The sequence below is a fragment of the Varanus komodoensis genome, unplaced genomic scaffold, assembly GCF_004798865.1.
Source record: "Varanus komodoensis strain SLA01 unplaced genomic scaffold, ASM479886v1 scaffold22, whole genome shotgun sequence".
NCBI classification, from domain to species: Eukaryota; Metazoa; Chordata; class Lepidosauria; order Squamata; family Varanidae; genus Varanus; species Varanus komodoensis.
In genome coordinates, this window is record NW_025335606.1 from 14408243 (window position 1) to 14433941 (window position 25699).

At 43.2% G+C, this 25699-nt stretch overlaps 1 protein-coding gene across 4 annotated transcripts in view; it reads left to right on the forward strand.

The window, feature by feature from the left end:
• Window positions 1–25699, forward strand: part of RAI14 (retinoic acid induced 14) — a 98716-nt gene that overhangs the window by 12348 nt on the left and 60669 nt on the right. For all 4 annotated transcript variants that reach the window (XM_044431557.1, XM_044431556.1, XM_044431558.1 and 1 more), the window contains exon 2: window positions 1852–1930. In XM_044431557.1, coding sequence (XP_044287492.1) covers window positions 1895–1930 — 36 coding nt within the window. In that variant the 5' untranslated portion in view covers window positions 1852–1894. The remainder of the gene's footprint in view (window positions 1–1851; window positions 1931–25699) is intronic.

Below are 25699 nucleotides of genomic sequence, written 5' to 3' on the forward strand. Positions count from 1 at the left end.
CCCCCCCCCCCCCCCCCCCCCAGTATGCTCTATTTTAGTGGACAGGCATGTGCTCTGCTTGCAGAAGCTGCCTAGTTCAGTCCCTGATATCTTCCTTTGGAAAAGATTTCATGAAGCAGCCCTAGCCAACCCTAACTGATCTACTGGGGAACCTCTGCTACTCCCAGTAGACCAGCCTTCCCCAAGCTGGCTGGGGATGATTGGAGTTGTAGCCCATCGCATCCAAAGGGCACAAGGTTATGAAAGGCTGGAGTAGAAAATACTGAGCTTAGATGGACAGATAGTTTGACCAGATGTAAGGCAATTTCCCATGTCCCTTTTTAGCATCCATGGTAGGAACCTGGTGGGATGTCAGAGAACACAGAGTATCTCATTCCCCCTCTGCTTGCTGGCTGCTCACTCACCTGCATGCAGTTCCTTGTCGCCTATGGCAACCAAAATAGAGCTTAAGAAAGCATAAATGTTCTACGCTTGGCATCCAGAAGTGATTCCTTTTGCAGAGTGATTAGGCCATTGCAGGTTAGCTCCACCTCCGAGCTGCATTCAATTTGTCCTCCTGTTGTCACCTTGCGTATTCAGTGATCTAGTGATATATATGCAAATTGGCTCAGAGATTCAGTCTACACTTGTTCTTTATTCTTAGAACAGCCAAATACTCCTGCTTGCTGCATCAAAATCTTAGAATGTCACACAACTAGTGTCCATACATTTATGTTCTCTCCCTTTCTTAGAGGTCACTTGAAAAGAACAAAAACAAAAACTTACTGGGTATTTAGTTTCATTGAATTGTCTTCATTAATGTGATTTTTCCTTGCCAAGTAGTACTTGATCGGTTTTGGTATGCTTAACAATGCAGGATTTCATTTTTTGATGGAAGAACAGGAATAACCTCTTAGTAAAAGCATTTGCAAGGTTGTGCAACCATTTGATTCTTTTGGCATACAGCTATAGTCATGTTACATTTACACAAAGCTTGTGTATGCATAATCCTCGCTTCTGACTCCACAAAGGTGCTGTCTTTGCTTCAGGCATACTGTGTAAGGTTACTGTTGTGTTGTGAGGGAGGCATATTTAATAAACTGCATTTCTTACAGTTCCTCTAAACTGTGGACATGAAGACATCCATCATAAAATAAGCTCACCAAAGACCCAGTGTAGTTGAATCTTCTTATCCAGTTAATACTTAGTAGCAAACCTGGATATATTATATACATGTGCATGATACTATTTTCAACCATGTCTCTGCCTGAAATACATCTGTATGGTACTGTCCTTTTATTGCATTCCATGGGCATCGTTCCCCAACCCAGCACTATTCAGAGGCATAGGACTATAATGCCCATCATTGTGACTTGCAGTGATGAGATTTGTAGGCCAGCACATCTGGATGACATTGATTGTGGAATAGTCACCCCAGAGAGGTTCACCTTGTATCTACATTGTGATCTTTTTACTTTAGTGTAAATGCCTTTTTATTTTCTACAATTATTTTAGTCCTTGAGGTTTTCTTAAAGTGTTAGTGCATTATTAAACCTTTGTACTGTTGCTGGCTCTTATCTTTTTACTTTGATTTTATTCTGTTTTAAACATATTCTACTTACTATGCTCTTATATTTTGCTTTGTTTTTTTGAACTACTTGGAGTTCAGGCTAATTGGTTGTGTAGAAATAAATAAATCTTGTTAGGAATTCATGCTACTTCATTCGTAAATCTCAAAAATATTGGGGAACAATAGATTTTGTCCAAAATTCTGTGCTCCAACTTAAAAGGATGGGATAAGTACCTACTGAATTTAGATGAAACATCGCTGAAAACTTAATACATATATTTTTCCACTTTCTTTTTGTTTAGGTGTTGAAGACATCTACAGTTTGGAAGCTTGAATGGAATAAACATGAAGAGCTTGAAAGCAAAGTTCAGAAAGAGTGATGTAAGTATTCAGTGGCTCAGGGAGGTTGACTCATAACTGTTAATATCTGTTAGTCTTCTTGTGGAAACATTCCTTCACTCCCACCTTGATAAAGCTGTAAGTTAATGAACTACGAGGGTGGAAATGGTAACACTTGTAAAATCTAACTGGAGGGAATAAGAGGACTAGAAGCAGTTTCTATTCCAGAGCATTGATAGAGGAACAAGGCTAACTATAAGTGTTCAGAATGGATTTTGGTACCTGCTGTACTGGGATCTTGACCTGGTTATTTTACAGATGAGACCCCACTGGGAGTCCCATATAAGTTGTTCTGAGCTTTCTTAACATAGGAACAGGATAGAAAGCTTGGTTTGGTCTGGTTTTTAAAGAGCTATCTGGAAATTGCAAAACTGACAGAATTTCCAAAATTTTGGGATTTCCTCTGGGCTTTTTCAGTGCCCTTCTCTTGGAAGCCTCTTCAGAATATCCCTGTTGCAAGGAGATGGAAACACTGACAGTTGGTGCTCTCTGCTATTTTAGAGGCTTCAGTTGACTGCCTCTGGGGAGTTTCAGCCTCTGCTTATCTCTTAAAATCTTGCTGCAAATGGCTGGGTCCAGAGGCATTTGAGTGTGTGCTGGAAGCTATAAGGTCAGGCCAGTGCAAAGTGACCTTGCAGATGGTTTTGAGAGTGTCTGCTGCAGATCTGAAGTCATGGACTGAATAATGTGTGGGATGTAGCTGGTGTCCAAATCCAGTAGAATCATCAGACTCATTTAGATTGTGTAGTGCATCTCAATCATGTGTTTGTTTCCTAATGGAAATGATGACCTGTGCTTGTGGGACTTTTGTAAGGGTTGTGAAGAAATGTGTCATGATGCATACTATAGGTTTACTGGTACACTTAACTAATTTTGGCCTTCAACATGAGCAAGCATTTTGTATCTACTAATTCAGAGTGGCTTTTCATTTCAGGAGGAGAGTCTCCTTCTCAGCTGAATAGAAGCAACATGACTTGTCGAAGCTTTCATAAAGACGCTTCCTTCTTAGGTTGATTGGCATCATTCCTTATTTGTGTATGGCATACCCAAAACTACTAGCATTTTGCACCCTCACAGAAAAGAAGCCAAAACAACAACAACATCACAAATTGCACAAACAACTGTTGCAGCTAATTGTTGGTGGTGGTTCACGTGTTCTGAGGAAAAGCCACAAACAACTAGCCATTGTTGGCTTTCTGACTGATGGATGGAGGCCGAGTACCTTTCCATTCACTCGATCAGAGCTAGCATAAAAATGGGAAGTTCCATTGATTTGCCATGAAGCTTAACCCCCACCCCCAAAGAAATAGATTACTTCCACTCTGTCCCTGTGCTTGTAAAAATGGAATATCCCTAAGTCAAAAGAAAAAGCTGATGGGAAATGACTCATACTCACTTGGAGGACATGGCAAAGTAAAAAAAAAAAAAGAGTTAAGCGTTGTTTAAAAGACGTGCACCTCCCAAAATACCTGTGCAGTGTACCCTCTCTTTCTTCTCTTCTTCCTCAAAACCCTTTAATGCTGTCAGACCTTTCGCACAAATTCCTAGCTATTGCGTCTTCCTGTAACTCAGCCTGTAGTGCAGCTGATTGCACCCTAAGCCATGTGGAGCTGAAACACCTGCTTATCACATCTCCAATTATCTTTGCAGCCACATCCTTCTCTCCCCTTCCTCTTGTGCAACCTTAGCCAACCTGGTGCCCTCCAGTTGTTCTGGGCTCCAACTTCTATCATGTTCAGCCAGCACTACAAGAGGAGATGAAATTGGAGGAAGGCTGTTTTCCCCCTTGTCAGATTTTAGATTGTAAGCTCTTTTGGGCAGAGAGCTGTTCCCTTGAACTCTGTTAAGTCCTGTGTATGCTGATGGCATTGTCCACTTATTATATATTTAAATTTTAAAAGATTTAACTAGCTGTTTCAGCTTCTGCCTTCAATTCTTGATGATGTCAGTGAAAAAGGATCTCTCAAGTGGCATGGCTGGGAAAGGGCCATCTTGCATGTCACATATGGGGTGGTGGTTAAGATTTCAAGCCTGGGACTCAGGCAGTCTGGGTTCTAATCCCTACTCTGGAGCTCATTGGCTGACTTTGGGACAGTCACAGGCTCTCAGCCCAACCTACCCCACAGGGTTTATTTTATTTTATTTATTTTTTGATTTATATCCTGCCTTTTTCCTACAAAGGGCTCAAGGCAGCTTACATCTCCTTCTCTATCTTATCCCCACAACAACAACCCTGTGAGGTAGGTTGGGCTGAGAGTCTGTGACTGGCCCAAAGTCACCTAGTTGGCTCCATGGCTGAGCGGGGACTAGAACCCAGATCCTTTGAGTCCCAGTCTCATGTTCTTAACCACTACACCACACTGGCTCTCACACTGGGTTGTTGTTGTGAGGATAAGATTAAGAACAGGAGGAGAAGAATGATGTAAGCCGGCTTGAGTTTCTTGGAAGGAAAAAGGTGGGGTATAATAAAACAAACCTGAGTGTGACAAAGAGGCACTGTAGCTAGTTGTGGCTCATTGACACTGCAGGATGCTGCTGTTCTGTAGCATGGGATGCAACATTGTGATGGCTATGTATTGCCTGCAGCATTAGGGGCAATAAACAGTTGAACACCAGGTGTTTGGCACATGACTTGGAGGATCTTCCTGCACGCGTGTCTTGCACACGCGTTTCCCACAAGCAGCATTTAGCCTGTGTGCAACTAAAATGCTGCACCCAGTGGGCCTTTGGTCTGATCCAGCCTGCTGTTTCTTCATTCTTACAGATGACAGTGAAAACTGTCCGTCTGAATAATTGAAAGGCAGTATTGCACATTCGTGTTTGAAGTGAATGCACTGCATCCTGCTAAGATCCAGAGCCTGAGTGTGGTGCTGTCAAAGTGCTGTGCATGTATGTCATGCAGAGGAATTAATTCCAGGGGAGAAATCTGGGCTGCATTTGAGGAAGGGAGGGAATGGGCAACATGTTGGGGTGGAGATGGCTTTGCAGAAGGTTCAGATCGATCTGCATAATACTCAGCTTGCTTTTCTCTTACAGTCTATCATTTACTCTAGTATCCCTCGGGGATATTACCTGAACAATGACTTTTTAAGACCAAACCTATGTTTTGCATAACTACTCTTGACATCATTCCAGAGAGTGATGAAATACTGTGATGTATTTATGTTTCCTTCAAAGAGTCTTGGGATTATTAAGTAGTACCTAATTAGACTAGTTCCAGAGCAAGTCTAAAACTGTGTACTTTTCTTTTTTAAATGGGCATATTTGACTTCTATTGAAATGTATTTCAGCATTTGGTTAATTGTGAGCAATTAGCTATTACTGTTTTTTAATAGTTTAAAATTGCTCTTTAGACTTGGAATGATGCCTGTAGTGAATATGTGAGCCATTTTTCGGCCGCCTCCAGACAGTGGTGGTCCTGCTGCCTCAGTGCCAAAGTGGATGATTACTGTAATTCATTTGCTATAATGGCTCATGTAGAGTTTGACAGTAAGCTTGTTAATTCAAGCTCTGTTAAATAATTTTAGGAAAAAGGTTGCTAGAAACTCAGCTGAGGTACCATCTTTGGGGGCTGACCAGTCTGTTTTTTTCCTTTTGGTGGTTTAGGAGATATAAACATAAGATGCCATTTTAATCTGAATCAAATCACTGGCACATATCCTTTGTTGTTGTCTTACTGAGGTAGGTTAGTTCCCAGACTGGGGCCTACAGATTATGGCTGGGTGGTAGCCAAGCATTGGTTTCAGGGTGAGTAAGCACTGATATCTGCTAACCTACTGTGAATCCCAGTCCCACCATGAGAGCAGAAGAATATTATATGGATTAATTAACACTAATATTCTCAGCTGGCATTCTACAGCCCAGGTTTCATGTAGGTTAACTAAAAGAAAAGACTTCTAACTTCACTCCAGCTTTTGATGGAGTTAAAAAAATTGGCATGATTTTTTGTTACTGCTACTACTTGCACTTCATTTGGTAGTTTTGGTGGCAGAGAACATGGTGGTATTCACAGAAAGGCTGGGGGCTGCATGGCAGTAGGTTGGAATGCATGTTCTATACCTTTAATGTAGATCTATTCTCCTCCCCCCACACACACCTTATTTTCAAGCTGCAATTCTTGCTTGCTCCCATTGACTAGCATAGATAAGATCTTCTCTGACTGAGCCATTGGTTGGACTTCCTCTGTTGCCACACCTCTTAACTTTGATCTAATCCTTCTAAAGAATCATAAAACTTAAAAACTATATAATCACCACATTCCCTTGCAAGAGCAAGGAGGCCTATTGCCATAAAGTATCTTTGCAAGTAGACACTTGGTCTATTGAAGCTTGATCTCAAGCAGAGTTAGCCCTGCTTTCTCATCAGACTTGACTGGGAAAACCAGCGGTCAACCTGGGCCCATGCATAACATATTCTCTGTGGTGTTGAGGCATGGTCCCTTTTATGCCTGTCTGGCACGAATTGCAATTGAGTTCAGCTGGACTGATGGTTACCATCTAGAGGCAGTCGGGTGTATTAAACAGATGTTGGTCTTAAACCAGTGGGGAGGCCTAGCTTCAAATCTCAGTTCAGCTGTAAAGTAGCCCATCCTGCAGCTTTGCTTGAGAATTACAAATAGGAGTAACCTCATGTGCACTGCCAGAGCAGCACAACAAGGTGTAATGACACTACTGTCCTGCCCTTCCCTCAAAGATTGCAGTGTAGCCTACAAGATTGGCCCAGTTCCTTCATTTTATCTTCTCAAAAACTTTGTGAAGTAGATTAGACAAAGAGAGAATAACTCATGGACGTCTCCCGGTAAGTGGCATCTGAACTTGGGTCTGGCTGCTCCTAGTCCAAATCTTTAATCCAGTCTTCACCCTGCTGCCATCCAGATGCATTTGACTACAACTCCAGTGGCTGTGCTGACTATGAATGGTGGAAGTTACAGTCTATGGCCAAGGACTGATTCCGCTTTGTTGGCTCACTTACCCTAGCCTTTCTCAGCCTGGTGTGCTCCATGAACTTACATCAGTTCCAACAACCGGGCTGAGTACTGTATGTACCTTTGTTCTGCCTCTGTTAGGTCTAAGGGCTGTTGTGGAGGGGGATGGTCAGACCCATACGAAAGACTTCTTATGATGTTAGTTGGTTCCTTCTTAGGTTTTAACTGAGCTGTGAATGTGGAGGATCTGTGTGTAGTATGTCTTCTCTGGTAGCCTAATGACCCCTCAAGCGCTCTGAGGTGGGTCTGCTCTCTTGCTTTCTGCTTCTGTGCTTAACTAGGGACAGCCACTACTCTTCAGGACAAAGTCATAAGTTACAAAGCTGTGTTAACACAATTGGGATACTAAGTGGAGTATCATTGCTGACGTGGCAAGAGGTAGACATGGATTCTGCTGCTCTTGATAGCTTAACACTCTAGGCATGACTGGCTTTACACTGCCTTTTTAATACAATAGCAGATTGCTTGTTTAGCAGTGTTTCATCAGGTAAATACTTACTGCAAGTTACTTCATATGCTTTTGAAATAAAAATAAGGGCTACCCAAAAACAGTCACAGTGTAGTCTTTGTTCCACACTACAGGACTTTTCTCGGAGGTCCCACTGGTTCACTTATAAAACCCAAACTTTTACAGAGCTAATTCATACTTGACTGGGCTACTTCGTTTTCTGGCTTGGTGGTCTGAATCAAAGTGCCCGTGCTATTTGGTACCCTTCATCCCAAGTAGGGCTTTACTATGCCATTACTTAATCCATTTGACTTAAGGAGGAGCAGGGAAGAAATTGCTACTCATATAGTGAAGGGCTGTTGAAACCTGACAGTGAAAAAACAGCCATGTTGGCTGCTGTCCTTGTGGTACATGGCCTTTCCTTTGCAGCCACACATTCTAGAGCTTTTCCAGTTAAGCCCTGGATTCTTGCTCCAGAAAAACGTTTCAGTAGGAGTACAAAAGTAGTGGTGAAACTGCTTTGCTGCCCACCAGCCACTTCAATAATTGTCATGTTAAGATGATGAGTAACATGAGCATTATTCTACATGCTGTTGTAGTGGTTAAGAGCATGTGACTGGGACTCAGACGATCTGGGTTCTAGTCCCCGCTCAGCCATGGAGCCAACTGGGTGACTTTGGGCCAGTCACAGACTCTCAGCCCAACCCACCTCACAGGGTGGTTGTTTTGGGGATAAGATGGAGGAGGAGAATGATGTAAGCTGCCTTGAGCCCTTTGTAGGAAAAAGGCAGGATATAAATCAAAAATCATCATCATCATCTGAGCTTTGGAGAAAAAGAGGGATAGTGGGTGGCTACTGGGGGATGTTGGCTGACTCGGGAATGCTGGGAGTTGCAGGCAAGCATACCTGGAGGCTGCCCCATTGGATAAGGCTCACCTTTAGTACAGCCAGGGCACAGTGGAACTGACTTGGCTCTTGCTACATGCAGCTTCCCATTAGTGGTGAGGTGTCAGCCATCCAATGCAGAGCAAGTCTAGGGTCACTTTTCAGCCATGTGAGGAAACAAGTTCACTTTTTAAAAAGCGAGTTCCATACTATGTCCAGAAGAGTAGTTAAAAAGGGGTAAAGAAAAGGAAAAGGGTAATCTTTGTCTAGCAATTGGAAAAATGGTTTGTGTGATACACATTTTAAATAGTTATTTTTAATTGATAGGTATGAAAAGAAGAAAAACATTCTCTGTTGCATAGGAGAAAAATATTTTTTCCATTTGCACACTTAACTTGTACGTAGGAGTCTGAATGATAGCATGCTCTGATCTTATCAACACCTGTTATAAAAGACTTCCTTTTAATCCAGCCAGAATAAATTCCTTTGTTTTTTGTTTACAGAAGACTGGATTGGACTTATTAAAATAGCTCCTGGCCCCTAAGATTGTTGATTCCATGGAATGAAAAAAAGATTTGTAGTCCCAGAATAGTAGAGAAGAAACAGGAATCCGGTTGTGTTTGTCAAGAAATCAAAGCTATAAAATTCTGTTAGTGGAGGCAAAATGGGGACAGAAGAAGCAAATCACTAGGCAGCTGATTCAAGGTAGGTTAAACCTTGAACATGCAGACTAGTTGAAGAAAACAGCAGATGCTACTCAGGTTGACCATGCTCAGCACTGATTGCATCGTGAAGTATGCACGTTTTAAAGAGCCCCCCTCCCCATGCAGAATTTAAAACTCCTTGGTTGTTTTCCCTGCTACAGCTGACTGCTGTGAAAATCATAAACTGCTTAAAGCTGTCCTGTAATATTTCTAGAGAAGGGTAACAGATTTTTCTTGCCTGCTTCATTCCAAAAAGAAACAGACCAAAGGTCCATCTAGTCCAGCATCCAACTTCCCAGCAGTGGTCAGATAAAGGCCTCTGGGAAACTCACAAACAAGGATTGAAGGTAATACTGTTCTTTGGCAAGTTTCCTTTGAACTTGGAGGTTTTATGTAGTTGGTGTGGGCAAACTGGTACATACCAGATGTTTTGGAATGCAATCCCCATAAGTCCCTGCCAGCATGGTCAGGGCTCATGGCAGTTGTAATCCAAAACATCTGGAGAGCATTGGGTTGCCTCCTCCATAAATTTGTGAAATTTCCATTTAAAGCAATCTAACCTAATGACCATCACCATATTCTGAGTCAGCGAATGAATTTGTGTTGTGTGGAGAAGACATTTTTCAAATTTATGCTGGATCTCTACCTGGACTACATGATGAGGCTGTTGCTGGCAGAAGCTGGGAGCAAAGTTCAGTAAATGATAATGTCTGTCTTGCTCTGCTTGGGAGCTTCTTGATGAGCACTGGGTTGGCTGTTACAGCTGACAGATGCTGTACACATATTTACTATTAGGGCTACGGTCACAGATGTTTGGCAGGTTATCCAGAGCCATATTTTGCTGCTGGTGAAGAGTGGGCTGGGAGGCAAATGCAGCAACCATGTGCAGTCAAGGGATGGTGGCAGTGTACCTCCACCTGCTCTGCCAGTACACCTGCATTAGCATGGCTCCACTGCATTCTCAGCCTTAGAATTAGCCAGCTCCAAAATCATGGCAGAAGAACCTCTTGGATATCACCAGTCACTGTTGGCACAGGAACAGCAACAAACTTACCCTCCTTTTAGACACCACCCAGGGAGGCTTGATGTCCTTGGTGTGCCAGTTGTCCTTTTCTCCCACCTCAAATGGTAAATGAAAACTATTATACCTATCTGTGACCACTCTCATTTTCAGGCAATATCTTGCTAGCCCATCAGAGGTGACTTAGCAGAGGAAATTGAAATGAGTGAATATTAATTCCACTGTTGTAATCCCATGGAGAAATTCGGCCCGCTCCTTGTCAACTTCCAGACTCAAGTAAAGGAACTTGGGATGACTGACTAAGAGGTTATTGCTGAGAATCCGAAGATGATCATTTTCAAAGCTTAGCATATTGCCAACTGGCAATAAAGAATAGCCCTTTTAAATGAAGTTAATGCATGGAGATGTTTAAACCCACCATACAGAAACATCACCCAAACTACTTGTTTCCTTAAATGTCAGTGTAAACTTGAATTTGTGGGGGAAATGTAGCCTGTACTCTTCCATGATCCTTCCCTTTGCACCAAAGCTTAACCAGGCAATAAACATGTATTTTAACACGGTAAGACTGCTTTCCTTAATTTTCTAAAACTCTGTATAGTTAAGTAGGTAATTGCAATTAATTTGTTAGATGTTGGGGACAATCCTGTCCATTCCTAGACAACTTGCAGCGTGTCCCTGCTATCTGTTTATCTACTCTCTGTTCTGTTTAGGTGAAACTCACCATAAAAATAAAGTAAATGCGACCCATTTATTTATTTAGACACACATTTATAGGCTGCCTATAACTGCCAAGGCCGGCTTTTAGTGCTCCATTGTGGTTTGCCACCAAACCGGATGAGGAAAATAATCCCTCTAATCATCTTTACTATCTAGTAAAAGTAGGTAAAGGCATTCCTTGAGAGGATGTACCACTATATTGTGCAGATACTGTGTATAACAAGCAACAGTGACCTTGGGAAAAAGCTGTCCCTCTGTGCAAAGCAGCATCCATTAGGTCTTAAGATGGCCCAGAGCTGTCTCAGCTGGCAACTAGCCATAGTGTGATAATAACTGAAGTTCTTTTTAGTGACCATTCATGAAGTTCAATATGGGGACATAGGTCAGGGTTACAGATGGGAATGTCTGATCTCCCAGGATGTGAGGATGCACTAGAACAGGGTTGATGAAAAACAGTGGCACAATAGAAGTTCTGTACCAGGAGCTGATCTACTGGAGGGAAAGTGTTATGGTTACAGTGTTAAGGCTGCTTCTGGGTGCTTGGGTACAAATGTCAGTGGACCTAAGAGGCCAAGGGGCCATCTAGCTCAGCATTCTGTTCACACAGTGGCCGACCAGCTGTTCACAGGAAACGCATGAACAGGGCATGGGTGCCGCAGGTCCCTGTTGCCTCGATCCCTCAGGAGTTCATGTACCTCGGCCTGCCGCTTCTGATAGTTGAGGCAGAATATAGCCATCAGGACTAGTCGCCATGGATAGCCTTCTCCCTCCATGAATTTGTCCAGTCCCCCTGTAAAGCCATCCAAATTGGTGGCTATCACGACATCTTGTGGAAGTGAATTCTGTAGTGTAAGAAGCCCTTCTTTTTACCTGTTCTGAATCTCTCACCAGTCGGCTTCATGAGACCATGCAGGGAGGAGCAATGTCTGCCTCTCCTCTTTCTCCATGCCATGCTCACTTTTCTATGCGTTTATCACATCTTCTCTTTTTACTAACCTAAACAATCCCACCTCATAGGGGAGTCGCTCAAGCCCATTTCTGTTTTTTAATGCTGCTTTTTAACTCTGCAGTTTCCTCTTTGGGTGTGGTAATGAGAGCCCACACTTTTCCTTTACTACGACCTGGAATATCGTGCTGCAGAAACATTTTCAGTTGTATTCTGTTCTGCACCGCTTCTGTCCTTGGAAGGCATCATCCAAGCATAGGAGAAGGAAGTTGGGCATTTATTGGGTCAGCCGTGACAGCTGTAGCAATATGCCCCTTTCTGCAGCTTCACTGTCTGTAGAGGCATGAGTATTTGCAGAGTGGGCTGCCAGTGGTCCCCTCTCCCTGCCAGGGACGGCTTCTGCGTGGGCAAGGCAGTGCTGCTACAGGGAGTCCATGACAGCGGTCCTCCTCCAGACTGTCAGTGTTCTCTGACACACTGCAGAATTTCCTTCAGGGCAGCTTTCATTTATGTATCATCACTCATATTTAATCCTCCCCCGGGAATGCTCGATTGACAGTCATGCGAGAACGAGGGACTCTGCAAATCTGTGGATGTGGGGTAGGGAGGAGACTGGGTAGGTCTAGGCAGTTATGAGTGTTTATTTATGAAGCGGAACGGGGCAGTCGCTGGAAACTTGGATTCATTTGCCTCCCTGCCTTTGAAGATGGCCATGGTGTTCTCAGTCATGGAAGGGACATAGTGATTCACTGCACAGTAACTTTGCGATGAATTTTCCATAATGTAGGCTGATTGTAGTACAAGGAATAGTGTACTGTTTATGCTTCGGCTTCATAATTGTTCTCAGGCAGCCTTCATGACCATGATAATACAACAGTTTTGGAGTTATAGTGCAATAGACCTGAAGAGGCTGCTTTTGGATGTCCTCTGTAGAGTGTGAATTTTTAAAATTACTGGATCATGAGAGTGGTTTTTCATTTCTTAGCACTTTCATGATCATGCCCTCTAAGCAGACAGCAAATGCTTCTCTGTGTTTCTTCTCCATATATTTGTTATATATTTATTTTATGATGTCCTGTCAACAAGCCAAAAATGGCATCATCTAACACTTTAATTGCTATGTTACAAAACCTACTGTTGCAGTGAAAGCAGGGAAGGTTCAGCAATCAGATTAAAGAGTGACACTTCATTCTTTATTATTTGAAAGTCAGTTCTTCTGCTTAATCCTGCACAGTTTCTGGATCAATTTCCTCAAGCAACACAGTACGCCTGCCATTGGGAGTTGCTCATTGTCCCTATGACACCTGTGTCTTCAGTTTCCATACCAAATTATTAGTAGCAAAATGTTGTGGTACATTAATTGCTAAAGCTTTGCAAGCTTGGAAAGATTTATTTTGAGAATTAACAGGATCTCAGTGTTACTCTCACTTTTAAAGGGTTCGGGGATTATTGAAATGTCATTGTGGGGGGGAAGAGACAGAATTTTAGAGTCTTGTTAAAATATTCTACCACCTGTTAATAATAAAATTAACAGTGGCTATTGCAAAACATGGTAGAATAAACCAAGTATTTTAGTGGATTTATTTGCCCCTTATGTCTTGCGTCTTCTTTAATAATACAACTATAATGCTTAACCATACATTACAAAGATAACCCTCACTTTAACTGTGTGTGCATACCATTGCTAACTTGTTTTGATATCCAAAGGAAAAATAATAGAGCCACAAACCTTTTCTTTTGAACCTTATAATTTTGAGTGGGGGCATTGTGTGTGTTCTCTGGAAGATAAGGATTGCTTGTTGTCTGGGAACCAGTCATGTTACATTATGTTGTTATGTTGTTTGTTTCTGTGTGACCTTTTGGCCAAAAAAAAGGCCGCAAGCAATGTTGTATTGAGTTCAAATACAACATTGCTTCTGTGTTTTCAGGCTGAGTTGAAAGTACTGGTGCTAACCTGTGAAGCCCTATTTGAAGTTTTTCTATACTGTCATTCATTAAAAATCTCATGACAGTTTACAATTTTTAAAAAAATCAACAATAAAACAATTAAACTTCTTAGTGCCAGTACTTGATGCTAAAATAATTAAAATTCCATTTAACAGTATTAAAACTGGGTAAATAAAAGGTTTTGGCCTGGTGCCAGAATGAATAAACTGTTGGCACTAGGTGCACCTCTCTGGGGAGGGAGTTCCATAATTGGGTCACTGTAGCAGAAAAGGTTCCCTTCCTCGTTACAGCCTCTTCACCTCTTTCAGACCTCTGCAGATGATCTTTAGGTCCAGGCAGGCTCATGTGGAAGGAGGTGTTCCTTTAGATAACCACATGACTTGGGGGCCCCGTATCTGCAGGAGCCTTCCTCTTTGATGTGTGGAGAAGGCTAGGCTTGTTTCCCCACTGGGGGAATGCATTAAGTGGTGACATGAGGCAGGCTTCTCCATGGCAGCACTTCTCCCAAGAGGTACTCCCAGTGCCAAACTTACTGTCACTTTGCTGCCAAGGTAAGACCTCTTTGTTTGCTTGAGTGTTTATGGTTCATCAGCTGTGCTGTAGATTATTATTTGATCCATTTGTTGTTAGATTCGCATCATCATCTTCATCTTTATTGTTGGACATTTTAATGTTACCCACCCTGGGATTCTTTTTTCTGAAAGGTAGAATATAAACACACAATGCATAAACAAATCAGGCGAAATACAAATAGTAAAATCAAAATTATTTGTAACTCTAACTTGCACCCACGAAAGGATTCATGGGTGCAAAAAGTCTGTGATAAACTTTGTCCATAAGGAAAGGTGGGTTGGTTGGTTGGAAGGAAACAGATCCTGAGCTGAGGCTTTTGTTACCCCTTTCTCTGGATGAACTGTGGGGTGAATGCCAGCTACATTACTCTTAAAGCTGAGTAACAATTTGCTTTCTATGAATTTGTTTAATTATCAAATTCATACAAAGCAAATTAGGCAAAATGGTTTTGTTTTTTCTCTAGACTATGCCGGTGCTATGTCAGCTGTTGAGGCCTCAGCTGGAAAGACTGATTCCTCCTGGTTCTCAAGTCTTAATTTCCCATCTGTAATTAAAGCACAGATAAGGGAGCAACCTGGCATTTAGCAACCACACCATCAGACCAGAGAGCAATCCAGGGACCTCCATTTAGGGGAAGGAACAAGGAGGAGGCATGGGCAGCAGCTGTTGAACTGTTCTGCTCTTCAGTTGGACCTTTGACACTCCCTCACCAGCACTGTACTGTCCGGTACCTGTGACCACAGTAATATACACTAATGGTGATGTCCCATCCTCTCCTCCAAAAAATTGCCCAGGGAAATAGCAAAACCACCAGCAAAACAATGTCTTGTGTTGCACACCATGACAAAGCAACCATTGATCGTTATGTAAGCCCCAGCTGGGTGTTGTTGCAGCGGTAGGCTTGTGCAGACCCAGTTGAGAAGGGTTCAGCAACCCTTGCATAACCCTTGGTCTGTTCTAGGGCTTTATAAGGGTTATTTAACCTTTGAATAACACTCCCTACATGAATTTGTGTGACATGATAGGCCATAGCGTGCCCCAGTTTGGTTGCTTATTCATAATGGCGGACGACTTGTGCTGTGCTTCCCCCAAGGCTTAACAGTAGGCAGCTGTGTGGTCCAAACCTTTCCGTTGGCTGTGTGTGGGGTGAGATTCTGTGGGTGGACCAGTTGCTCACCCCATCACAAAGCAACAAATGAAATATCTGATACCAGTAGCTGATAAGGAATTACAATATACAAATGTTAGGTTAGAATAAACACAGTGCTGGGTGCAGACATAGCTATGTTTCACATTGGTTTCTTGAGTTTTAATTTTAACTGGAATGACTCAGTAGCCTTGTACTGTTGAGTGTGTAGTTCACATGCTATGACTGTCAAGAGGTCACTACAGCCTTGTTTCTAGAGATGTTTAACTTGGATAACCACAGGTACAGCAACTTGTAACAGTTAAGTGCTGAGTTGCAGTGTGGTTCTTCTAACATGTTCAGAAAGAAGCCAGCTGTTGTCTTTGTGCTCTTTGCTGCTGTTGCCACAGTTTTAATGCAGGACCTGTATACAGATGTGGCCTGTTCAGTGTTTATGCTTCTGCTTTTAAGGGAAATCTACATAGTGCAGTGCTGTTGATATTAAAAGTGCTATTTAATGAGGGTGGCATCCCTTTTTGGACCACCTGTGGTTATTCCTCAAGAAACCTTCTGTTTCTCTGGTGCTCAAAGGCTCTGTTCCAGGCAAGGTCAACCTAAGGCCTGAGGGCTAATTTCATACAGGTGGTGGCAGTCCAGAGGGAAAGGAGGAGGACATGTGAGATGAGGAAAATTGGGTGGGGGCTGCTGAAAAGGACAGAGTGGTGGAGGGAGGGAAGGAGAGGCAGAGTGATATAGTGGTTAGAGTGTTGGACTGGGGCTTAGGAGATCTGAGCTGTAGTCGCCATGTAGCCATGAAACTCACCAATCACTGGCTCACAGCCTAATCTACCACACAGGGCTGTTGTCAGGATAACATGGAGCAGAGGAGGTAGATGTAAGTCATGTTGGGTTCCTTGCAAGAGGAGAAATGATAGGAGACAAATGTAGTAGCAACAAAAAATGGTCTTGGTAGAACAAGAGATGCCAACAGAGTGCATTGTGCATGATTGTCTCCCACTCCACCAGTGGGGGATAATGGGAGTTGTAGGCAACACATGTGGAACGCACCATGCTGGTCAGCCTCATAGTCTCCTGTGGCATCTGGTTCTGCTTTGCCACCGTTTTCCTTCTCCTGGTGCCTGCATCTTTCGTTCCGAGTTAGTCTTGGTAAGAATATGTACTGGAGGGGTGGACAACTCGTGCCTTCCAGGTTTTTTGCCTACGACTTCCATTAGTCTTAACCAGCATAGCCCACAATGAGAGATCATGGGATCTGTGTGCCGGACCATCTAGGCCAGGGGTCCTCAAACTTTTCCACCAGTGGACCAGTTGAAAGGTGCTGGTCCTGGGCGCTGGCCAGAAAGATGGTGCTGGCGGTGTGCGCAGGCTGGCGGGGGGGGGGGGGGGGGGGGGGGGGGGGGGGGCGGTGCGGGCGGGCATGCGCCATGAGGCGGGCGCACGAGGCAGCGGCTTGCTCGCTTGGAGATCATTTTCTCCAAGTGAGCAAACCACTGCCTCCCCACTTGCAGGGCGAGGTGAGCGGTGGTGGGTACGCGCACAGCCATGGGCATGTGCATTGTGGGTCGAAATGGCCATGGCAGGCCGGATCCGCCCCCCGGGCCATAGTTTGAGGACCCAAGATCTAGGCTAACAGTTGGCCAGCCCTGTTGTACTGAAAGGAATGGCATTGCTAACTGAAAGGAATGGCATTGCTAAACATTTATAAATAAATTTCACTTATTTCTTTGATTTGTTGTATATTCCACCCTTTTCTTTTAAAGAATTCAAAGCAGCTTATATCATTCTCCTCCTCCTGCTCTCAATCTTATCCCCACAACAACCCTGTGAAGTAGGTGGGGCTGAAAGACTATGACGGGCCCCAAGTCACCAGTTGGCAGCATGACTGAATGTGGGCTAGAACCCACATCTCCTGAGACCCACTCCTGTGCACTTAACCACTACATCGCACTGCCTGATTTGTCATATGGCAGTTTTTGCTAAGGCCCTGTGAGCACAACTGAGTGTGAGTGTCATGCCCGTCACCCTTCCAGAACAAGAGACCATTCTTTGGCAAAAGCTGCTTATTCTCCAGTAAACTTCCAGTAAGCACAACCAACAAGTGAGTGCCTGACCATGCACCAAGTGGGTAGTTGAACCCAGTCTATCACCTGTTCCTAAGAACTTCACGTATCCTTGGGCCCTCTCCCTCTGGAAGGGCTATTTTGGAGATGGGCAAGCTTTTCCTCTATCCACTGTTCCTCCAGAGGGTCATCCTGTGTCCTGATATCATGTCGACGGGGTCAGGGGTCATACCAGGCTCTTCTGGCTGCAGGAGTTCTTCTCCCATGCCCCCTCCCTGCAGTTGTAAATCCTGACTATTCTCAGTGGCTACCGGGACACCTGGGGGATGCCCTTGAGATAAGGCCCTCCGCTTCTCCCATTTCAGTTTCTGAGGATTCTGCTTCCCAGGGCTCCTCCTCATTGGATGAGTCTATATCAGCCTGACCTTGAAACACATGCCAAGAATAACCGCCCCTTTCATTCCCAACCGTGAGAGCAATTTTAAACGAAGGCTGGAAACATTTCACCTGAAATGTCAAAAAGTGGGAAATGTCCTCTGGCCATACTGGGCAGACTCGCAACCCCACCTCTGGGAATGAGAAGCCCCTTCTTTGGTGGCAGGAGCACTGTGTCACATCCAGCTCATGCCCTGGCATTAGCTCATGCCCTGGTCATAGAAGCAAAATAAGATTGCTTAGGGTGCTGTTTGGGTGGCCAGACTTAAACAGGAGGCCTGTGGCCTGATCTCTGTTGGTGAATTTATACCAGATCACAAGGTGAGACTTGTGCTAGCTCAGGAGAACGTTTGCCTCTGTGCTGTTGGTGCCCCTGCCATATCATAGACTGCTTTTGAACTTTTCGGAGGTTATTTCAAAAGTAGTTTGCTGTCTGGCATGGGTGTGCTGTTGGAGGAAAAATGAAGTCTGAGTGCACATTGTAGGGGAGGAACCAAAGCTTAGAGGCAGAGGATGTGCTTTTCATGTCGAAGGTTGCAAGTCCAATCCCCAGAATCTCCACTTAAAAGGGCCTGGGAGTCTCTGATGGGTAGCACCCCCACCAAGACCCTGGAGTGTCACTGTTCAACAGAATAGACCAGTCTTGGCACCCTCTAGATGTGTGGAATTTCAAATCCCATCTTCCCTAAGTTGGTGGGGAGAATGGTACTTGTAGTCCAACAGATCTGTGGGGGTGTCTCTTCCCATTAGAGATAAAAAAGAAAGAAATCTCTTGACTCCACTGGGGTGCCCATGTGTGCTCCATCTCCTGGGTTGTTCTTCCCCGTTCCTCGAATCTTTTTACACCCATCAGGAAGCAGTTATCCTCGCTGCAGAATGCTTCCATGTTTCAAGTCTAATGTTAGTGCATGTTAAATGCTTGGAATCTGATATCTCAGCTGACCTGGGGGTGAGGAGGGTGTGCCTTGAAAATTGAGGGACATAAACATTGAAGTGAGTTTAGAGTCCTAAAATTAGGCTGTTTTAGATTAGGCAGTCTCCAGGCACTGTTTGGAAAGCCTATAACCTGAGTTATTTTGAGATAGTTTAAGGATTTTTAGCCATTTGGAAGGCTAACTTTAGAGTTAACTTGACATCGACATGTTGGCATTTCTCAGTTGTGTCCCCCCACCCCCCCCGGGCTCTTTTTTGGGTAGCACAGGAATGCAATAATTCAGCCATCATGTATTTTTCCTCTGCATACCAGGGAATTTCCATGCATGGAAACTTAGAATGGTTTCATATTGTGACTGTGTGTGTTTCATCCTTTCAACAAATCATGCTACTTGACCTTGCTATAACTCGCAGTTATCTTTCAAATTGCCTTTTTCCATTGACACTGTCTCAAAATTATTCCATTTAGAATTCTAACTTCAGGGAGAGCTGCCTTGAAATAGAACAGCCGAATATTCCTATCTCCCAAATGCTACTTAATGACAGATTCAGTTTTGTAGTAAGCTTCCAGATTTAACTCCAGCTAAGAGGTTGGAGTTTCCTTATCCTCACTCCAAAGCAGAAGTTGAAACCAGTTTTTAACAGTTCCCCTGTTTTATGAGTGATCTTTTACAGTGCTTTTTCAGTTGTAATACAATAGTCCAACTGGGTTTAGTCTTAAAAGAAAGCCAGACTTAAAAGTTCGTCTGTGCTTTTTGCCCTTGTCTGTGGTGTCTTGTGCTGGCTGAATGTGCTGTATGTTCCAGCAGTATTCCATGCAAAAATTAAAATCCAGAATTTATTGACAAAATCCTAGCTCTGGAATGTACTGGTAAAAATTGGATGAATTAGGTTCTTCCTCCTAATTATCACCCCTGACCTGTCAAAAGCTCATTTCGTGTACCCATTCAGCAGGTCCTGCCTATGTATTTTTACAATCCTACTGTCTGAAGGGTGGTCACTTGAACTTTGAAGTTGAACATTTCAGCCAAATTCTGCGAGAGCTTCCAAAGATTTGTGAGCACATGCAGTGTATGGTCATTTTAAGTCTTTGGTTGGACTTCCATGCTAATGCTGCCATAAATCCTTAATATCACAGATGGCATTCTTCTGAGAGTGAGAGTCTCAGTGCATGGGATGTCCCAAGACATACAGGACAGCTGACTGGTTCTGTTCTTAAATGTCTACAGGCATCTGGTGGACATCTGTTGGAAACTAAATATTGCTCTCAATGGACTTCGGTCAGTTCCTGTAGGGCAGTTCTTATGTTCTTAAGCTTTTAACTTCTTATGTTTCCTTAAATAACCATTTTTGCTGTTCCTTGATTATTTTGAAAGGGCACCTTCAGGCAGTGGAATTGGTGAATGTTTGGAACAGAAATATCTCTTGGCTTAATCTCCTATAAATGCAGGGGACTGGCTGATTTTCATCTTATGAGCCTTCATAAGATGTATAGGTAAGGAAGATAGAAGGGCATTGCTAGTTACTTACTCAGGCTCATAGGCACAAAATCGTGTAGCATTTGTGTGTGCTAATATGCAGATTTGAAATCTTGCTACATTTTTGCTGTTGGAGAAGGAAAGCCAGTTATTCCAAGCAACTGTTTTCAGTAAATTTATATCCCAGCCCAGAACACATTGATCAGTTAATTTACTGATTGCGCCCAATTAATTTCCCACTGAAATGATCCAGATCCTGCTCAGGCATCTGTCTTTTTTCAGTTACAACATCAGGACTAATCCTCCCATTATTAAAGTTACATCTTGGAGAACTCTGTACATGCATACATGCTGCATCCAAAGTGATTCGGTAGAAATGAAACTTTGTTTTTTATTCTTGCATTATCAGAACTGGACTAAGCTTACAAAATTAATCTTTCCAGCCTGTGAACAACCCAAACCTATTTTTCTTCCCAGATATATTTTCCAAATAATCTGTAATGATCAAGCAAAAACACGGAGGGAAGGAATGTGGTCTGGCAGTGTGCTGGGATTGTGGTGACCCTATCTTTGAAATGAATCGGGTCTTTTGTCATAAGGCACATGTCTGCCGAAGTGAGCAGCCTTGCTGCAGACAGGAAATGGCCTAGTCTATGACCTCTTCTCTTGGGGAAAATCAAGTTCCTATTAATTTCCCCTACCACACTTCACCCCAAGTAAATCTGTTTTCTTGTTTCTGAGAAGCTGTAGAAGCCGCTTCATAGGTTTGTGCAGTTACAGCAAGAGGTATGAATTGTGTCTTGTAGGCAGGAGAGCCATTCCATTTATTAATGTAGGAAGCAAGGCAAAGAGACTTTAATAAGAAGTAGCAATATTCAGGTTACTCCAGGGTCCAACTACTGTATTTATTCAGTATTAGATTGCAAATACCCATGGGTCAGTTTGGGGTTGCACATAACAACAACCCGTGGTTTAAATCAGTATGGTGTATGTGAGCCAGTGTGGTGTGGTGGTTAGAGTGTTTGACTGGCTTGCAAGAGATGTGAATTATAGTCCCCATTTGGCCATTAAGTTCACTTGATGAATTTGGGTGAATCACTGGCTGTTAGTCTACCCAGCTTTCAGAGTTGTTAGTCTTTCTCTTCTCCAGTTTATCCTATGTAGGCCACCTTAGATCCCTTGCAAGAAGAAAAAAAAACAAGATACAAATGTAATATCAACCCAGAGTTCACAAACCAACTACAAATGATGGGGCTGTTAATACACATTGTGACAGCCTACACCTAAAAAAAAAAAAAAAAAAAAAACATCACGGTGAGTCTGAGATGTGTGTGGAGCACATAGACCCACCATTTTGAATTGCAGCCCCTGGATTTTGAGTATGCAACCCATGGACCACATTAATTGAATCATGATAGCTGTGGTTAGCTATTTGTGCAAACCTTGCAAGCATGAGTTTGCTCTCACATTCTCTATAGCAGGGGTCCTCAAACTTTTTCAATAGGGGACCAGTTGACAGGTGCCAGCAGTGGGTGCAGGCCGCCAAGGCAGTGCTGTGGGGGGTGGTGTGCGCACATGTGTGCGCACGCAAGGCAGGGACAGGGGGGGTGCAGGGCTAGGCGCCAGCTTGCTTGCAAGGAGATCGTTTTCTCTGAGCGAGGCCAAAACTACCTCCTTGTGAACAAGCTGCACTCCCGCGTGCACGGCAAGTGCAAAACCTCTGGGGCGGGCCAGTTAAATGGATGTGGTGGGCCGGATCCTGTCCACGGGCCTTAGTTTGAGGACCCATGCTCTATCGTTTGTTCTACGGACATATGAGGGCTATTTAATCTTTGTATGACCCTTGCTCATCAGTTTTCATGTCAGAAGAATTCCTGAGCTGGAGGCGTAACCTAGTATTTATGGGCACCGTGGCTCACCAGACCTATTCTTCCAGGGTTGTTTGTGGTTAATTAACCATGGTTTGTTATCAAGGCCACTTTCATATATGACAGCCCAGACTTCCAACAAATCCCTCCATCCTGTGGGTGAGCATTATGTGCAAACTAGACCATTGCACAAAATCAGCATCAGCTGCGTTTAAAGTAGCTTGGAAGAGAAAGGCACTCTTTGGGGAATGGATCCAAATAGTTTCATTGGTGCAGACTTCATTAAGAATGTTGACTGATGGGCTTTCCCTAGTAATTATGTGAGCACACCAGTGCTTCAGAGTAGGAAGAAATGCTTTGAGCATCCCTGATTTATTAGTTGACCATAGCATTGGTTAAACAAAGTATTAATCAAGATTTAGGATTAATCCTTATTTATAAAAAAAGAGAATAACATTACAATTCCTTAAATTAATATGCATGCTGTGAGAACCTGTGTTGAATATTTAGATTTCACTTTTCTTTGCCTTTAAACACAGACACACACACATACACACAGAGGGAGGGAGGAACCTGCAGAATAATCTTCTGTGCACAGATTCTTCCAGCACAAAGGGATACTAAACCTTAAACCCTGGGAATTTGAAAAGCTGCTTATGAGTTTCCACGCCAGATCTGAGAAGGCTGCATATTACAGGAATTGCGTAGCAGGTTCTGATTTACAATGCACTTTAAATTAAAATACTTGGGTGCAGAGTGTTGGGATCCATTAATAGATGCTCTGTGGTCAGATAGTGTAGTTCTTGCTTGGGGTTTTGAAATATTACAAAAGTAAACATGTCCCTGTGGGAAAGAGATGTTTGAAGGCAGCACTGCACTCTCCTTAAGCCGAAATGGAAATAGCTTCAAAGGTACAATTGGAAAGTGAGTTTGTCGTATTGCAGCTTGAAAACCTGACTGTCTCTTTCAGAGCTCAAGTAAGGATTAAGGATAGATCTGGCATTAGGGCAAAAATAAACTTTTCCTGTTTAAGTGTTTTGTCTGTCTAGGACTCCAGCATCTGGATTCTGCTGTATTAACTTGGGGCTTGTCTCCACAGCTGCTGTAGACAATCATGGGCCCAACATGCCACATATGCTAGCTGGGGGATTATGGAGGTTGTAGTCCAAAATATCTAGAAAGCTGCTGTAAAGTCTCCTTTTCTTCTTCAGTGCTGGGATATTCCAGAAGGAAAAGGCATGTCATTTCTCACAGGACTCATTCCTTTCTTCAGTGGAGAACTGAGTAACAGAAATGGATGACACAGTGAGATGCTATTAGCTTTTTCCTCCAGGTTGTCTCAATTATTATAAATATTTTTTGTTTTAGTAATAATTAGCATTCATATAGTATTTTAAATTAGGGGTCCCCAATCTTTTTTGGTCTTTAGGAATATTTAGAATTTTGCAGGTGCATCATGAGCCTGAAAAAAGATGGAATAGGAGGGTAGCACTTTGCAGTATGCCAGCTTTCAAATAATTAAAACAAGAAGTTAAAGAAAAAAAATCAGAGGCAGAGAGCTTTGGTGGATGTCGAGAGGGGTCTACAAGCAGCTTGGTGCCCATGTCACAGGGTTCGTTCTGCAGGGTTCGTTGTGCTTTATATGTGGTTCTTAAGGGTTCTGCTACTTGTGGTGACTTATGCAGGGTGATCTTCTCCAGTCTGTGCCTTCCAAATGATTTGGATTACAGTACTCAGCTTTCTTGACCATTGGCTATAGTGGATGGGACTGACGGAGCTGCAGCCCAAAACATTTGGGAGGGTACCAGGATGGGGAAGTTTGGTCTACTCTGTTGCACTGTGTAAAAAGTACCCCCTTTCAAGTGAGTCTATAAAATCAGTATGTGTGACTGGGTTTTGGTGACTGTTCTGGTGGCTTACTGTTCACACTGGTGGCAGCTCCACACTTAAGTCGGCAGTCATTTTGTAGTGGCAAACCCTTTCAATAGCACAGAATTGCCTTTAAGTTTTCCAGTGCATTTCTGTGAGGTTGTCTGCCCAATCCTCTGTTTTTCCCCGCAGTTAACGGCTTGTGATACATTGCTTGTACTTGTTTCTAGGTGCTTTTGCACAACCCACAGTCTGTACTCAAAGTCAACATCAGTTTCAGTTTCTTGGGTCATATTTGCAAGCAACCTTATGGTGCAGCATTTGCAAACTCTTAAAACTTTCCAGTACTGGCTGATTGCCGAAGAGTGACCTTAGTTTGACATACCAATCTTTCATCTTGTGCACACATCCCGGCCACTACAGATACCTTAGTAGAGTAAGAATGTTGGCTAGAGTGACCATTGTGAGATTATTTGCACTGAACACGGTCTCTGGCCAGAAAATGTCAAGGATGTGGTTTAAACAGTGGCGACAGAAGATACTGAGTTTTGCCTCTTAACAACATGAGTCAGTCCTGACCTTGCTGCTGTATCTGTTGAGGGAAGAGTTATGGTCATGGGTTTAGGACATAGGCATTGTGGTGACGTTCCAAATGACACACCACAGTCACTTGCATATCTGAGGGATATACACTACCCTCAGTCCGTCTTGCACAGCCAAACTCCTGATGAGTCCTTTGAAATGTACATACATCGTTTGTCTTCCAAAGGCCAGCCAAGGTCCAACTAAGGTCCTGCTCTATTGACCAGATATCCCAGAAAGTCAGACACTTAATTATAATATGAGGCAAGCACATTATTACACAAGTCAGGCTCCTAATTATTATACAAGAGGGCTCATATGGTCTCCCAGTTGCAGCTACAAAAGTCGTACAGCCTTATTCAGTCCTCAGAACAGAGCATGCATGGGTTACAGTGGCTCACATAGCTATGCTGCACAAAGTTTAGACCCTGGAATTTCTAGTTCCTAGTTCAGATCCTGGAATTTCAGGCAGTATCTGGCTGCTTTCAGTCTAAGCTTGAAAAATCAAGCAGACAAGAAACACACTTCATGTACATCCACCATATTTTCAGCAAAGGGTGGGCAACCCTACCATTTCCATCATTCCTCACTGTTGGATGGTCTAACTGGGCAGTAAACAGTTGTAGGCCAAAACATTCACAGGGTCACATGTTGCCCATCCCTGTTTTAAAGCACTGTTGTAGATGCAGGTTTTATTGTGAGAGTTCAACTACTTAATACTTTGTCTCGGACTAACTTAGAGGCAATGTTTGTCTACTAACAGAAGGGACAACTAGGAATAGGAGCATCCAGGTAGACAGTTTCCAGAGTTCACTGGCGAAGTCTAGGTAATGTCAAGCAACAGCATTTGCAAAAGTTGCATTTGTACAGCCATAATGATTAGAAAGAGAGAATGAGGAAGGGGCTCAAGTCCTGTAACCCAATACCTACAATAATAATTAATGTTGTCTGGCTGAGTTTCAGTAGTATGTAATACTCTTGGGAATCTGCAGTCAGGGTCGAATGCCTGCTTGATGACATCAGATATTAAAATGTTTAATATTGTTAACTGAAAAAAGCTGGGAGGAGAAGTGAGATGCTGGAAGAGTTAAAAAGGAAATTTGACTGAGGTAGATTTGGAGAAAGGACTTGGGAGGCAGCAAAAGTCTAG